The sequence below is a fragment of the Protopterus annectens genome, chromosome 15.part0 (genome assembly GCF_019279795.1).
Source record: "Protopterus annectens isolate FY-2018-M chromosome 15.part0, PAN1.0, whole genome shotgun sequence".
Lineage (NCBI taxonomy): Eukaryota > Metazoa > Chordata > Ceratodontiformes > Protopteridae > Protopterus > Protopterus annectens.
Window position 1 is genome coordinate 70,438,036 of NC_056749.1, and position 17,022 is coordinate 70,455,057.

At 40.7% G+C, this 17,022-nt stretch overlaps 1 protein-coding gene across 1 annotated transcript in view; it reads right to left on the reverse strand.

Annotated features, from left to right (window-relative positions):
• Positions 1–17,022, reverse strand: part of LOC122789623 (circadian locomoter output cycles protein kaput-like) — a 1,222,827-nt gene that overhangs the window by 431,633 nt on the left and 774,172 nt on the right. Inside the window, exon 10 of the mRNA XM_044057016.1 lies at positions 2,332–2,438. Within this exon, the coding sequence (XP_043912951.1) occupies positions 2,332–2,438 (107 nt within the window). The remainder of the gene's footprint in view (positions 1–2,331; positions 2,439–17,022) is intronic.

A 17,022-nucleotide genomic window follows, 5' to 3' on the forward strand; every position in this document is an offset into this window, starting at 1 on the left:
TTTTTGGCTCATATTTTTGTTGTGTTCCTCATAAAATTTGTGTTTTTCCTGGCAAATCACTTGGATAATCTGAGGAATAATGAAACTAAATAATGACATACATTTGAGTTTCAGACTTCAAATCCTTCTGAAAATGTGTGTTAAAACAAACCCTGTTACTCTAGCAACTTTCTAAGTTTGTAAGAGCAATATTTAAAGTTTGTCCCTATTTTTGGCCTTTGTTCCCCCCATTTTGTCAGGCTTTGCTCAGATTTCTTGCACTAAGAGGTTGAGAGGTATGCATGCTGCTTTACTGTCAAGTGGCACTTCAATGGCGGTAACTGAAATGTGCTTAAGCCCTTGCACTCTTAATGCAGCCCTTTATGTTGGAAAACTACAGCCACTGCAGCCCTAGCTGCTCCAGTTCCAGTTAGTGGGAGCTGGAGCACTTGCCACATCGAGTGATTGGCAGCTAGGACATGTGTCTCCAGCACGTGTAGCAGGCACCCTTTTGTGTGTATACTCATTTTGTGTGAATAATTACTTATGCCCAAATTAATTTAAAACATTAATAAGACACAGAATCTACCCTGATGAATTTGTCTTTAGTTAACATTGTGTTCCCATCTTAAATTGGAGGAGAGGAAGTAGAAATGTTCAAAAATGTATTTGCAATTATGGTAAAATGCATACTAAAACCAAAATGGCTCCAACCTGGAGAATTCCCTTTTATTGAAGTTAATAGTGATTTCAGAGTGCATCTCCCCACATCGGGGGGTCGCTTTGAATCTGTAACAGCACGTTTCCCTGTACTCCTCGAGTGTAGCACTACATACAAGTTTCATGTTTCAGAACTCGCACTATTGGGTCTCGAACTTCCAGAAGGGCATGAATATCACCGCTGCTTTTTATAGTAGTTCTTTCTCAATTGCAGTGGAATTGTATAAATGCAGGGGAGAAAGGGCATCGGATTGAAAGTCTTACATAGACTAAAATAAGTTGGTTTCTGGCAGATTGTCAAACTTTTAACACTGGTTGCATCCCCTACAGAGGAGAGTTTGTAAACCTCAAAGGCATTGAAAAAGTCAGTCCATTGCAGCACCTGCTGAATGTGGCTATTCATATTTAATACAATATACAAAACTGTGACACTGTAAGAAAAAGATAGTTTACAGTTGATAAATGAATTTGGTGGAGGAATTAAACAGTTCCAAACACTTTCAATGAAGTTTAAAAAAAACACAGCCGTTTCAACCTGGGTAAAGCACGGTGGGCTACTGGGCTTTTTTTTTTTTTAAATGGAAAATAAACTCTCAGTAAGTGTGATATACTAGTATATTCTTGTTGCAGGCATACCACCTTCAATGAGTAGTTGTTCCTGTGGGTAGAACTGTGCCACTATCCGGTGTCACATCGGTTTCACTTTTTGGTTCACTCCGAACTCGCACTACAGTGACTAAAGAAGTTTCACTTAAATAAAAAAAACACACTATGAATCAGTGCTGAAGTAGAAACACAAACATCACATCTACAGATTGGGAGATATAATGTGTTGCTGACCACAGCAATCCACACATGCTGTGGTAGATTTACCGACCACAGCAATCCACACATACTGTGGTAGACTTACTTCTCCAGTAATTCCTATGATAAGAAATGAAACCATCATATAGTTTGTATACATGTCTACACTTCTCTGTGAAATGAGTTTTCAGCCAAAGCAGTTTTCAATCAAATGGGTTCAATCATTTGGGATTCAGTAAAATGACATAACCCCGTATAGATAGATCTGGATATAGATATACAGGCATATAGATATATGGGTGAACTTGTTTAGTTGAAAGCGGTTTAAGCTGATATGTGTTTTCTCATAACACTTTAGTCAATGAAACATATGGCCAACAGGTGTGTGAGAATGACAGTCACTGGGCTTAGTGAAAAAATGCTCCTTCCCCTGGAGATTGTCAGATCTCAGACCTATAATATTTAAATAGTAGGGGTTTCAGGGTCACAGTTCCCACATGGAGGGTGCAGGGGGAATTACATCTGTAAAGACAATGCATAGTATAGACACATTGTCTTCTAAAAGACTGAATAATATGACAAGAGAAATCACTGGTAAAGATGCTGCCCTATCATTATAAGAGCTACCACTTGGAATAATATTCCCAGACAATGCATAAAGATAATTTTTGCCTCTGGATCCACAATATAATATAGAATACTTTTCATGCTGAAACTACTTCCTTTATTTTTATTTACCCATTTAAATAATAGTTTAACATTTTTCTTTATCAGCCCTTTGTAATGTGTAAATTCACAATATTTTCACAGATTTACCAAACTACTTACAGTGTTCATGACATCTTGCTAGAAGCTCAAGATCATCTATATGGTAATAGTCATAACCTGATGTTCCCAGCACCTCAAATGGTAAATAGCCTATAATCGGAGAAGCCCTGAAAAGAGAAAACACATCCTGTCAACTTTCAACAGACCAGTATAGGAACATGTTCTTACGTTTTCACTTGGCAGAGGATTAAACACATGGCCCATGAGATCCTTTCATGTTATACTGTTGTTCAAATACATATCTCTCAACCTGGAGACATCAAAATCTGGACAAAGGCCAATGAAAAGTAGGTACAACTGGCCAAAAATCTAGATGTTAATTAACATAAAATTTGAATGCATAATAACATGACTCTGCCCACTCCAGTGGAATTGTGGGATACCAACATTCAAACACAAGCTGAAAAAACAAAATAACACAAACTTTAACCAGAACAATAGGGTTTTATTTGCATTAACATTCAAACTTTTATAAAGCTTTGCACTTGCATAAAAGTAAAATGTCCTGTTATGTCTCAGTACACTGTAACTGCAGTTTAAGGACAAGTATGAACGGACAAAAGGACAAAGGTAACTCTATGTCTCTTTAAAAATTTCATAGGAAAGTGAGAGCTCCACATTTCATCTAAGCCTTGTGGATGGATTCATACAGACAGATTCAACACGCACCACTTCAAATTCAACAGCAGCACTTCAAATCTAAAGGAAGTTCATGAGGGTAGCTACAAAAAATCTCATCTGATTCTATGGAAAGTGTCATTGCTCTTCATAAAGATCTGACATACTGCAACATTTGTTACCACCAGAAGGTGAGATTCAGACTACTTAACCTTTGACAGAGTTAACCTTATTCTTACACATTATGGAGAAAAGACCTTGTCCAGCCTTGAACCTAACATCTTAGCCAGACTTTTGGTCTCATCTTAGTAAGAGAGAGAGAGATAGAGACTTACATTGCACCACATATAACAGACCTTTTCCGGGTTTAAACAATGACATAATAATGGCTTGCAATATCCTATTTTGAGCTCTACTTCTGCCAAAAACTCAACCAGATTGGACAAGAGTCCAGAGACCTCCTAATCCCACTCACTAGTACACCAACAAGGAGGGTCTATCAAGGTCCAACGTTTTCTCAGATACAAAAACATTGCCTCAGTAGAATATAACCTAGTGAATGAACTCATTTTAAGCAAGCCTTGAGGTGCTTAGCAGTTTCCTCACACTCACAGTTCAGCATATAAATGCTGGAAATAGTCAGCAAAGGAAGCTGCAATCCAGCATGGATTACATAGCATTTTGCTCAAATTCTGGTCTCCAATAATGGAAATATCCTCCAAGATGTAAAGATGACAGCTTTTAAGCCAAAAGTCTTCTGGGAATTTTTACCATGCCGTTGGCACTGACAAATTGAATTATGTGGTTGGTGGTTTCATCCAGCAATGTATCACGCATGCTAAAAGTCCTGGGATGCCAGTTCCTTCTACATTATTGAATGATTTTAACTCATTAACACCTATATGGTGTGGAATGTCACACTTCTAGTAGCCTACATGTAGTCTTGCATTCCACAGCATTTTTGGTGATGACCAAATAAATCTACATTTAAACGTGTTGCCGAGATCTCAATGATATAGAGTGACTTGTTCAGAAACATCCATTCAGTAGTTGTCAGGTCAGTCACACTTCATTAGCAGATCTGGCAGCATTCATAAAGAAATGGTAAAGGGAGGACAGAGGCAGATATGCCAGCTGCTGAACTAAGGCATAGCACATGGATCTCGCAGACTGTATGCCAGCTACTGAACTAAGGCATAGCACATGGATCTCGCAGACTGCATGCCAGCTACTGAACTAAGGCATAGCACATGGATCTCGCAGACTGTATGCCAGCTGCTGAACTAAGGCATAGCACATGGATCTTGCAGACTGCATGCCAGCTGCTGAACTAAGGCATAGCACATGGATCTCGCAGACTGTATGCCAGCTGCTGAACTAAGGCATAGCACATGGATCTCGCAGACTGTATGCCAGCTGCTGAACTAAGGCATAGCACATGGATCTCGCAGACTGTATGCCAGCTACTGAACTAAGGCATAGCACATGGATCTTGCAGACTGCATGCCACTGCTGAACTAAGGCATAGCACATGGATCTCGCAGACTGTATGCCAGCTGCTGTACTACGGCATAGCACATGGATCTCGCAGACTGCATGCCAGCTACTGAACTAAGGCATAGCACATGGATCTCGCAGACTGCATGGCAGATACTGAACTAAGGCATAGCACATGGATCTCGCAGACTGTATGCCAGCTACTGAACTAAGGCATAGCACATGGATCTCGCAGACTGCATGGCAGATACTGAACTAAGGCATAGCACATGGATCTCGCAGACTGCATGCCAGCTACTGAACTAAGGCATAGCACATGGATCTCGCAGACTGCATGCCAGCTACTGAACTAAGGCATAGCACATGGATCTCGCAGACTGTATGCCAGCTGCTGTACTACGGCATAGCACATGGATCTCGCAGACTGTATGCCAGCTGCTGAACTAAGGCATAGCACATGGATCTCACAGACTTATCAGATAAATATACAAATAATGAGCAAAACTGTGAAACATACTGTTTGCTTGCCAGGACCACTCCCTAAATGTAAAACTAAACTAAAGTAGAAAAACCTAGGTCTTTAACCATAAATAAGGAACAACAGTGAGACATGGCTGTATATCATACACAATCTTTTTACAGTCTAAGCTCCTACAGTCTATTTGAACAGCTGGGTGTGGCAGCACCAAACTTTCCGCTCACCGGCTGTCAGACCTAACGGGATACTCAAACACAAATAGCAGTACTGTTTCTCATTCTCATATATTATACACACAATTTAGCCTTTTGGTGGTTCCTAACTTTGCCATAGCCCTTGGAATTAAGTTTATTATTATGAGAAAGGTTCACTTTAAACTTTGTAGGTATACAGAGAAGGAAGTGCTTGTGTGACCTTAAACTTAAGCATCATTAAAGTTCCAGACACATTTGAATACAGACAAAACCAGAGATTTCAGGAAAGCTGGCATTTAGATCAATTTCTCCTAAAATAAAATAAAATAAAACATTTTGTTTACTGTTTGCTCTAGTGTTAATTGAATGTACATTGTTCTGCACTGATATTAATCCATGCTCAGGCTTACTTACAGCCACACCAATGAATTATGTCAGACTGAATTTAAGGACTTGACATTATAAATTTAAGAATCACAGTTTAATCTCTGGATTGTATTTTATGGAAAACTGTCTATTTTAAGCACTGTATATCTGGCTCAGGTCATTTTTCTACACAACAAACTGTTTATTCCAGTCACAGTTACATGGCGTAAGTCGGACTAAAACCTACAATAATAATGTATTGCAGTGATAAAATTAAAACCACAACTTGGGTCACTTTACATAGTCCTAGCCCTACCCACACCCCCAGGATCTCAACTTTATTTTCAGAAGTTCATATAAATGGAACAATGTCTAACAAAATCCATACTGTGCAAAGAGACGTAATCATACCTCTTAAATCTCCATATTTTCACACAAAGTCCAGATTTTTGCCTCAGTATTTTTGGTCTACTCCTTATAAAAGTTGTGGTTTTCTGGAAAATCAGTGAGAACTGAATTTACTAAATAATGTCAGTCATTTGAGTTTCAGACTTCATGCCTTTCAAAAAATGCATGGTAGCACAACTTTTATTCTAGCAACGTTCTAGGCTTATAAGAATGCTATTTACCAGTGGTCCCTGTTTTTGGTACTTTGTTCCCCTGTTGTTTTGGCTTTGTGCAGATTTCTTATCTTAAGATGGCAATCAAGGAAACTAATCATTGCAGACAAAAACAATTATTTCACTCAGCAATTAACCCGCCAAACCAACAATCCTAGAAAATTCTGCAAATCTATATCAACACTCCTAGGTCATCTCAAAACCCCTCACCAGCCCCTGATAAAGAGCCATCTCAAACAGCAGACATGTTTACCTCCCACGTCATAGATAGTATACAAAAACGTATAAACCACCCATCACCTAACACCAACTCGAAACCCATAGAAAATCGAACCCTTATAGGCTCCATATTGTCACCTAATTCCACATTCCTTCACCACCCTTGAACAAACCTGCATAGTTACACCCTCAAAAACTACTTTCTGTCTTCAGTCTGTTCCTACCTCACTTGTACATAAATTTCTCACAAAACTAAAACTTTGCTCCCGCTCTACTGACAATCTTCCATCAGAATATCTAAAACTCGTTTCAGAAGCAATGGCCTATCTTGTCAGTATATTAATCAATATGTCTATCATCGAATCCTATGTCCCTAAGCTCTGAAAAAAAAAAATCCATCTTACCTCCCTTGCACAGGGGAGGAAAAATCAATGAACTATCTAACTATAGACCCATCTCTATCCTCTCCCCTCTATCTAAATTGCTAGAAAAGTGTATACACATACAATTAATTACATTTTTCTTAGACAACAATATCCTTACATTCACCCCACATGGTTTTAGGCCTGCACATAGTACTACCACAGCATTGCTATCCTTCACAGACACTGTAAACAAAGCTTTGGACAAGGGCCAATTAACATCTGTAATCTTATTAGACCTAGCAAAAGCATTTGACACAGTGTCTCATTCTAAACATTTACAGCAACTGTCTACACTAGGCTGCTCCCAAACTACTCAAAAGTGTTTCTTCAGCTATTTAACTGAAAGGCAACCATGTGTCAGCTATTTAACTGAAAGGCAACAAGGTGTCAAATGGTTATCTAACCTATCTAAATACCAGGTAAACAGTACTGGAGTCCCGCAAGGGTGCATTTTAGGACCCCTGCTCTTTAATATATTCATTAACAACCTTCATAATGCCTCCCTCCAAAGCACACTCTTCCAGTACACTGATGACTCCACTGTTATCTCTAAATTCAACAACCCCCACCATTTCTTAACAATTACATAAAACACCTTTATCTCTATTGAAACATGGCTAAACAATGCATAACTACTGCTTAACCCAAATAAAATTAAACTTATGCTGTTATCTCCAAAATCCTTCTCACATGAATTCAAAATATATTCACAGAACAAAACACAAATTGAATTTGAAACTCAAGTAAAACTGTAAGCATTACTGTTGATTCTAAACTTACCTTCAAACAACACATACTTAATACGATTAAAAAACACACATCAAACTCGACAAACTTCACAGACACAAACAGCTCATGTACGCTTCTACTAAAATAACACTAGCCAACACCCTCCTACTCCCCTCCCTTCTTTATGGGGCTCCTATTCTTATTAATTCACACAAACCTAAAGAACAAATTACAATCATGTTATCATAAAATTACTAATTTTGCAACTGGCTTACCTAATCACACTCACCATTGTTGCATTCTCAAACAATTAAACTGGCTACAATTCCCTCAATACCAGAATTCAGCACAGCTCTAGGTCACAAAATTACCAATAAAAACAATAGCTGCAGTGCCTTAAAACCTATCTTATAACCTTGCACTCCACCCAGAAATCTCTGCCCCACTAACAAGCTACTCCTACAAGTATATAAACCCACTAAAAGAGTCAGGCAAAGCCTTTACTCCTCTGTCATTGCTAAACTACGGAATGACCTACCGCCAAATATTAGCACCATCAAATCCCTTAAGACCTTCAAATTTACAATGAAAAAATACTACCTTACCTCTTATAACCTAAACAAAAACTAACAGAGTTAATCTATCCTAAGCCCACCTCTCTTTTCACCCTCTTAACACCTGTCTCTAGCCTAACACCATCTATGCCATATTCTACTTACTTATCTTCCTGTGTCAAGCTTCCCTAAGCCACTAACAACTATCAGCTCTCCTCCTAGCCTCCATAACTGCCCCACTGTCTTACACTACCCTCTCCATATATTAGCTGCTAAACCTACTTGACATACTGTTTATCAGCCTCCACCATAACTCTCACTGTAATCCTTCGGTAATACATCTTACGCTAACTCCTCACTCTGATCTTCTCCTTCTTCTTCTATCTCACAACTAACCTCTTCTTCTGCTACCACCATTATCTTTCAGTCTTCCCAACATTAAACTCAGAAAAGGAACATCTTTCACTTTCTCCAACATTTCTTCCATAGTAATAAAAAAAGGTTTATTCTGCCTGAGTGCTAAACAAGTTAAAAATTCTAATCTAATTGGTTGACCTTGATTACTACCATCACATATGGCAATTTTTTTTTTCAGATCAGTTAAACTATGTAAATCCTTAATTAACTGTATGTTAATTTGTACTGCGAATCTACATTATTGTATTAGTATATTAACATCTTGTCAATTGCCTGTGTTTAAAATTCTTTAATCGTTCATGATTTGTGACTTTGTAACTGTGGAGCTTCTCTCCCCGGGCCTCCGCTGAAAATGAGTTTTTGACCCAGTTGGACTTTCAGGTCATCAAATGTCAATAAATAAATAAAATAAAATAAATAATCGCTATTGAAATTCTTGCTATTACATATGATTTTATATGTATATAAAATAGTATAAATTACGTCAGGTGCTTTTGTGGAAGTAACTATAAAGTATGTTGGGATTATTATGTATGCAGTTATACTGTGCTGCAGTTTCTGGTGTGAATGTAATAATTAAGTTCTGAAAGACATTTAGAGTCACTAACTTGTAAGCAAAAGAGGAAACCTTGTAAAACAGGATGCTTGTCAGAAGACCCACTCTGATGTGACCCCTGTAATGTACCCCTGACATTATCAATACTAAACGGCCCCCACTGCATAATCAAAGCTGCTTGTGTAACTTGACATGAAAGTATTTCTTGACACATTACTATAAGCTTCAGACACAATAAGAATAAACAGAAATGCTACTTATTTCTTGTAGCAAAATGCAAGGAAATGCCTCCCCTTCCTCGTGCATTTGTAATGAGTAAATGCAGGACTTCTTCTTCTTTCGGCTGCTCCCATCAGGGGTCACCACAACAAATCAACTGTTTCCATTTCTTCTACGACTGAAAAATCAAAACATGTCATACCTCTCAACCTCTTAGCATGAAGAATCTGGGCAAAGCCTAAACAAATGGGGGGGGGGGGTCACTGTGGGATATGCTGGCAATGTACAATGATGTTAGCATGTACATAAAAAATAAAAAACAAAAGCGGGATTTAAAGGAGCTACTCAGGAATTTGTGGCACACTATTATTTCAACCCCAAAAATTATAAATATTGAGGAATTTGGTATGGTTGAGAGGTATGTTCAAATATCTGTGAAGTGCAAAGTACCATTTGACATGCAAAATGTGAAACTTTTAAGTAATACAATACTCATAAAAGGCAAGTTAAACAAAACCATATAATTTATAACGAGACATACCACACATGACATACACATCCATGCTGTAGGAAGAATCAGCTTTAGAACTGCTAATGCAGAGGGCATCCACTATGAATCATCAGCCACAGACTGCACCCAAGTACTTCAGATCACATAAACTCATCAAAATGTACACCTGCTCTTTGCACTCTGCGTCTGATGTCTGCTCACTGCTCTTTGCACTCTGTGTCTGATGTCTGCTCACTGCTCTTCGCACTCTGCGTCTGATGTCTGCTCACTGCTCTTCGCACTCTGCGTCTGATGTCTGCTCACTGCTCTTCGCACTCTGCGTCTGATGTCTGCTCACTGCTCTTCGCACTCTGCGTCTGATGTCTGCTTAGTGCTCTTCGCACTCTGCGTCTGATGTCTGCTCACTGCTCTTCGCACTCTGCATCTGATTTCTGCTCACTGCTCTTCGCACTCTGCGTCTGATGTCTGCTCACTGCTCTTTGCACTCTGTGTCTGATGTCTGATGTCTGTTCACTGCTCTTTGCACTCTGATGTCTGCTCACTGCTCTTTGCACTCTGATGTCTGCTCACTGCTCTTTGCACTCTGATGTCTGATGTCTGCTCACTGCTCTTTATACTCTGCGTCTGATGTCTGCTCACTGCTCTTCGCACTCTGCGTCTGATGTCTGCTCACTGCTCTTTGCACTCTGCGTCTGATGTCTGATGTCTGCTCACTGCTCTTTGCACTCTGCATCTGATGTCTGCTCACTGCTCTTTGCACTCTGCGTCTGATGTCTGCTCACTGCTCTTTGCACTCTGTGTCTGATGTCTGATGTCTGCTCACTGCTCTTTGCACTCTGCGTCTGATGTCTGCTCACTGCTCTTCGCATTCTGCGTCTGATGTCTGCTCACTGCTCTTCGCACTCTGCGTCTGATGTCTGCTCACTGCTCTTCGCACTCTGCGTCTGATGTCTGCTAACTGCTCTTTGCACTCTGTGTCTGATGTCTGATGTCTGCTCACTGCTCTTTGCACTCTGATGTCTGCTCACTGCTCTTTGCACTCTGCGTCTGATGTCTGCTCACTGCTCTTCACACTCTGCGTCTGATGTCTGCTCACTGCTCTTCGCACTCTGCGTCTGATGTCTGCTCACTGCTCTTCGCACTCTGTGTCTGATGTCTGCTAACTGCTCTTTGCACTCTGCGTCTGATGTCTGCTCACTGCTCTTTGCACTCTGATGTCTGCTCACTGCTCTTTGCACTCTGCGTCTGATGTCTGCTCACTGCTCTTCACACTCTGTGTCTGATGTCTGCTCACTGCTCTTCGCACTCTGCGTCTGATGTCTGCTCACTGCTCTTCACTCTCTGCGTCTGATGTCTGCTCAGTGCTCTTTGCACTCTGCCCTGAATGGTGCCCCCTTTACCTTCCCTTTTAAGGACTGATGCAAAGTATTCTTCTAATACCTCTGTTGTTTCAATTCTTTGTGATTTCCTTCATTCTTTGTTTAGCCTGGTTAGGTTTAAACATTAATTCCTTCATTCTGCTATATACCTGTATATTTGGATCTCCATAATTCAGACTTGGAGGGAGAATCTAGTTTACTAATAGGAAGGTCAATTTTTACTTCTTCATACTGAGTCTCTTAGAGTGAAAAGTTAACAATAAGTCTTGTATAGATCCCAAACAAGCTAGAGTTGCACTATAACACCCCAACAGTTACACAGTGCTTTTAGGGAGCTGCATACTGTGGACATGTGCATGTTTTAATCTAGTACAGAGTAAGATAATTAACCCCCCCCCTCTGAGGCATCTGGGGTCAGGACTTTAATACCCATAGGTTTTGCTGACAATGATAAGTTAACAGACACAGACATCAGGGACATTCAGAAAATGAATAGCATTGCACAAAGCACTCCTTAATTCTATTGGGTGGTTTTGTAAATGTATCTACCATCACCAACTGTAGCAAGACATGCATTTAAACTAAATACTTAAGTGCAAAACTTGCATTTTGTTATGATACTTATCAATCCGGATTTCATGACACTAAAGCTGTTTAAAATAATATGCAGTTGCATTAAGACATACTTTCTGCAGTGTTGTGCATTTCTGGATACCCCCAGTATTTTTGCACAGGAAGTAGTGGGCATGGCCTTTAAAACTCTGACCAGGTGTCGGGTCTTTGGCTCACACATATACACTCTACTCATACCTCTCAACCTCTTAGAGCAAGAAATCTGGACAAAGCCATGACTAAAAGTGTGACAAAGTCCAAAAGAATAGGGACAATTTTTAAATTTTGGTCTTGAAAGTTGATGGAATAAGAGGTTTTGAATTAGCATGAATTTTCTGAAGGGTATGAAGTTTTAATCTCAAATGTCTGTCATTGTTTTCTAACTTCAGTCTTTAATTGTTGTAAATTGTTTAAATCAGATTGTTTTCTGTTGTTTTATATATATAAAAAAATTGCACTTTATTCATCTGCTTTTACTGTATTTGTGTTTCTTCCTACTTTATTACTAGGGGCACTGACTACAACTCTGATCTGAGATATATAACAATAAGCATCTTTTTATGCACATTTAAAGTGTTTTTTTGATTGTATCTACTTTATTTTCTGAAAAAAAAATACTTGTTTCCCGCCTTTCTAAGCTAGTATAGTCCAGTTTTCAGGTTAGTGCTGAATTCAGGGCTGTGTTACAAATCTCTGTGTTTAGCCATACCTTGCTTGGATAGAAGGAAGTTTCTCTGTTCACCTGTGAGAGAGGGGAGCTTTGAGCTCTGTCCCTGGAGGAGTGGTTTCAGCCCAGAAAGTAGTAGATTACTGGCCATTTTGGGCTAATTTCTATCTCTTTCATTTCCCTGCTATATAAAAATGCATTTGCCGGTTTTGCGCACCAGGCAGCGTCGGTTAGCTAGGGTATAACTATTTCCGGCTCCACAAAGTCTCCTCTTCAATTTTACCCTTGGAACTAGACAAATTTTCAACTTAAGCACTCAACCTATTCATTTCTCAGCCCAGCACTTGCTCAAAACCCATAGCAAGCACTTATAAACCCTAGCACTACAGAAGGACAAGGCTCTCTATTCTACCTTACCAGCCATTCAGTAAAACAGTTTACTGTACCTATCCAGGCACATCCAAAGGGCAGTTTCAGATGTACTCTCCAGTCCAACTGGTGAATTTGGGCATTTTGAGGCAATGTTACAACTGCCTCATGTACAAAGACAACACTCTCCTCCTACCACCAAACACTAATACATGCAAGAGATGCAATTATACAGCCAAACTGGAGGCTAAGCTCTCTCAACCCAAGATTGAATCAGACAGTCAAGAGGAGAAGGGAAATACTTGCATCACACCACCAGTCTCACATAGACCCATTAAACCAGTGCCGGCAAAACCACACATAAATACATGAAAACATACTCGGAAGCTCTAAATAAAATCTGCAAAACCAACAGAGACCTCCAAAGCAAACATCCAAGCAACCTCCACCCCCCCCAGCACAAACAATGAAACACATAATTCATAAAATCAGTGTGCCATGCAATCAAAGCCCTCAAGGCAAAATAACATACCCAACACACTAGTAATAGGTGACTCTATAGTCAGGCACACTGATGCTCCACTCACTTTTCTGAATAAGGAGAAGGTTACTGTTAGCTGCCTGTCGGATGCCAGGATCCGCCATATAACACAAGCACTCAGGTCACTCCAGAACAAGTACAAACACGACTCTGTCATTGTCCATGTTGGTGTGAATGACCTGAGCCATACCTCCCTGGACTACATGAAAAGAGACATGGAAGAGCTCTCTGATCACATAGCCCAGGCTGGTATGACCCTAACCCTGAGTAGCATCCTGCCCACAACAAGAATGATACCATGGTATAAAGAAAAAATTATCAATTTCAACAATTGGCTAAGTTTCTGGTGTCATTCTAAGGGGATCTAGTGTCTGTTTGCCTGGGATGACATGCTCAACAAGCCACGCTGCTTCGCTAGAGGCGGCTTGCACCTGTCACCTTTAGGCTTTCGAATATTGACCAAGGCTTTTCCGACCCCCATAGTGCCTTTTTAGGCAAGGCTCAAAAGACAAACCCACCTCTGTAAATAGCACAAATAACAAAAATCTGAGGGTAATACTACTCAATGCCAGAAGTCTAAACCTCAAAATGCATGCACTCGAGGCACTCCTCAGTATGGAGAAAATCGATATATGTGCAGTAACAGAAACCTGGTTTAAGGCTCCAGAGAGCACCCCAGCACTACCAGGCTACAACTCATACCATACATTTTGGCCACAGAACCCGGACCGAAATACAAAAGGCGGGGGAGTATCCATATTCACCAAGGATACCCACACCTCCAGGTTAGTGACACAGCACAATGCTTCAGAGATTATCCACATGCAACTAACAATGGGCAAAACTGCAATTCAAATTGTAGCTTGCTACAGATCACCCACCATGTCCCAGGACACCCATTCCGTATTTGTGGAAACACTGGGTAACATAAAGGTCCAAACAAATACCCTAATATTCGGTGATTTCAACTACCCAAACATTAATTTGGAGAACTACTCAAGTACTAACTCCCTTGCCCAACATTTCCTAGAATTTATAAACTCAAACACCCTAGAACAACTGGTCAACACTCCCACCAGAGATGACAACATATTGGACCTGGTCATCACCAACATGGGTGACTGGTGTTCCACACCAGAGGTCAACCCCTCGCTGGTTAGATCTGACCATAAACAAATCACTTTGGATATCCACATTCCGCCCCACCCCTGGACAAGGAAACCACCATGAAAAACTTTTCAAAAGCAAACTTCACGTTACTTAAGATGGAGGTGGGAAGTTTCAAAGCCCCCATGCTAAAGGATAATGCTGTCCAAGCTGCAAAATCCTTTACTAATGCATTCTACAGGCATCTACAAGAATGCATGGATTGTGCTATCACAAGCAAAACCAAGACTCACTACTCTAAGAAAAGGAAAACAGTCTGGTGGACCCCCGCCATAAACAAGCTATACAATAGAAGGAGGAAACTAGTACAGAAAAGAGTAAAATCCCAAGAAGGGAAGACATCCCTGATCAGTATCAGCAAGAAACTACAGTCTCTCATAAAATCATCCAAGACAAGCTTTGAAAGAAAACTTGCCAAGGACTCCAAAGATAATCACAAGGCATTCTTTAGCTATGTCAAGAATCTAAGTGGCAATGCTCAGACCTGCTCAGAGTTAGTGCAGAATGGCACAAAATACACGGAATCAACCAATATTGCCAACATCCTGGCAGACAGGTTCAGTGCAAACTTCACCCGCTCTCACCCCCAAAAGGGCCGATAACCATACCAGAAGAATGTAGAGCCCCTGAAATCACAGACACTCAGGTTAAAATAGAATTCTCCAAAGCCAAAAACACAACATCAATGGGACTGGACAGAGCTCAAAGATGAACTAACCCCTCACCTAAACACACTGCTCAAACTCAGCCACTCCACAGGCTATGTACCCACAGAGTGATGCACAGCAACGGTTATTCCACTCCACAAAGGTGGAGCCACAACAGACCCTGGGAACTATCACCCTATAAGCCTGTCCGCAATGCTATGGAGCGCATCATCATGGAACCCATTAACAGAGACATTGGGAACCTCCAAACACTGGACCCTATCCAGTTCGGCTTTGTTAAGGGCAGATCATGCCTCCTAAACCTGGTGGACTTCTTTGAGACAGTTACCAAGGCTATTTATTGATGGAAAGGTGGTACACACAGCCTACCTAGACCTCACAAAGGCCTTCAACACCATTTCCCATTCTGGTATTATAGACAAGCTCACCAGCCTGAACATAAAGCCCTATGTCACAAGATGGGTTGCCAATTGGCTCATGGACAGAACCCACATGGTGAGAGTTGCAAGAGTTAGGTCTGACTCTAAACCGGTTACAAGTGGCATTCCCCAGGGTCAGACCTAGGACCCCTCCTGTTCGGCATATACTTCTCAGAGGTACAGACATGCACAGGAGGACTATTGCTAAACAAGTTCTCAGACTGCAAACTAGGGGCTATAACTGACTCACCGACTGACACAGACATCCTCCAAAAGGGTCTCACTGAGATGGATACTTGGTGTCAAAATCATGGCCTCAAGCTAAATGCCAAAAAGTGCATATTTATTCCCTTTGGAAATAACAAAGTACCTATAAACTATCACATAGGTGACAGTCCCCTAAATACGGAAAACATAATAAGGGATCTGGGGACCCAAGTAGATAGTAATCTCTCCTTTGATAAGCACATGGCCAAAGTGGTTAGAAAATCCTTCTATGTGGCCCACTTAATCACAAAAGGGTTTGCATCCAGATCAAAGGAAGTCATTGTGCCCCTCTACTCATCACTCATCAGACCCATTATAGAGTACAATGCTCCATTTGGGATGTACCTTACAAGACACCTGCAACAGCCGGAAAGACCACAGAAGTACCTCACCAAGAGTATCACTGGCCTCAGACAGATGCCCTATGCAGCTCCACTGAAGAAACTCCAGCTGTACTCGGTTGCATACCGCCTGCTCAGAGGTGATCTCTGCCTGACATGCAAGGCCATGTCCAACCCAGAACTGATGGACATGCTCCACCTAAAGAAAACCTTATCCCCTCGAGTCACACGCTCTAGGGATTTAAATGTCACCACAACAATAAATAGGACGTGCTGGAGGGATAGATTCCTGTCCCAGAGGCTTCCCATGCTTTGGAACAAGATTCCAATCTACATTAGGCAGAGCTCCTCGCTAGCACTCTTCAAGAGAAACCTTGACGAGTGGATGGGAAACAGAAAGTTTACCCCTGGGATCACTTCAGTGGCTCTGCTGGACAGAGGCACTGGGAACTAATCTAAGGTGGTGGCGAAAGTCAACACATTGTGGCTAGGTTTATAAATAGCCTAGTGCCTACCTATGAACCTATGATTTGCTACTAATTTCCTACAAAGCTTCAATTTTATGAAAAATGGACCAAAATATGAGGAAAAATCTGGCCATTCTGCAAAAATCTGTACAGTTGTGAGGTATTTTGTTCTTAAAAAAAACTAAGACTGTCTGGATCAGAAACATAACTTAAGTACTGTATTGTGATGGTTGATATCTGTCATGCTTGACCATTTACTCTGAGCATTATGGGAAAAAAAAACTTTTACCAAGTAATGTTTATGAACTACATGAGGGAACACACGTTTCACCATACACATAATGGTCTTCTCTTCAGCATCACTACCACCTAAATGCTATCACCAACTGTA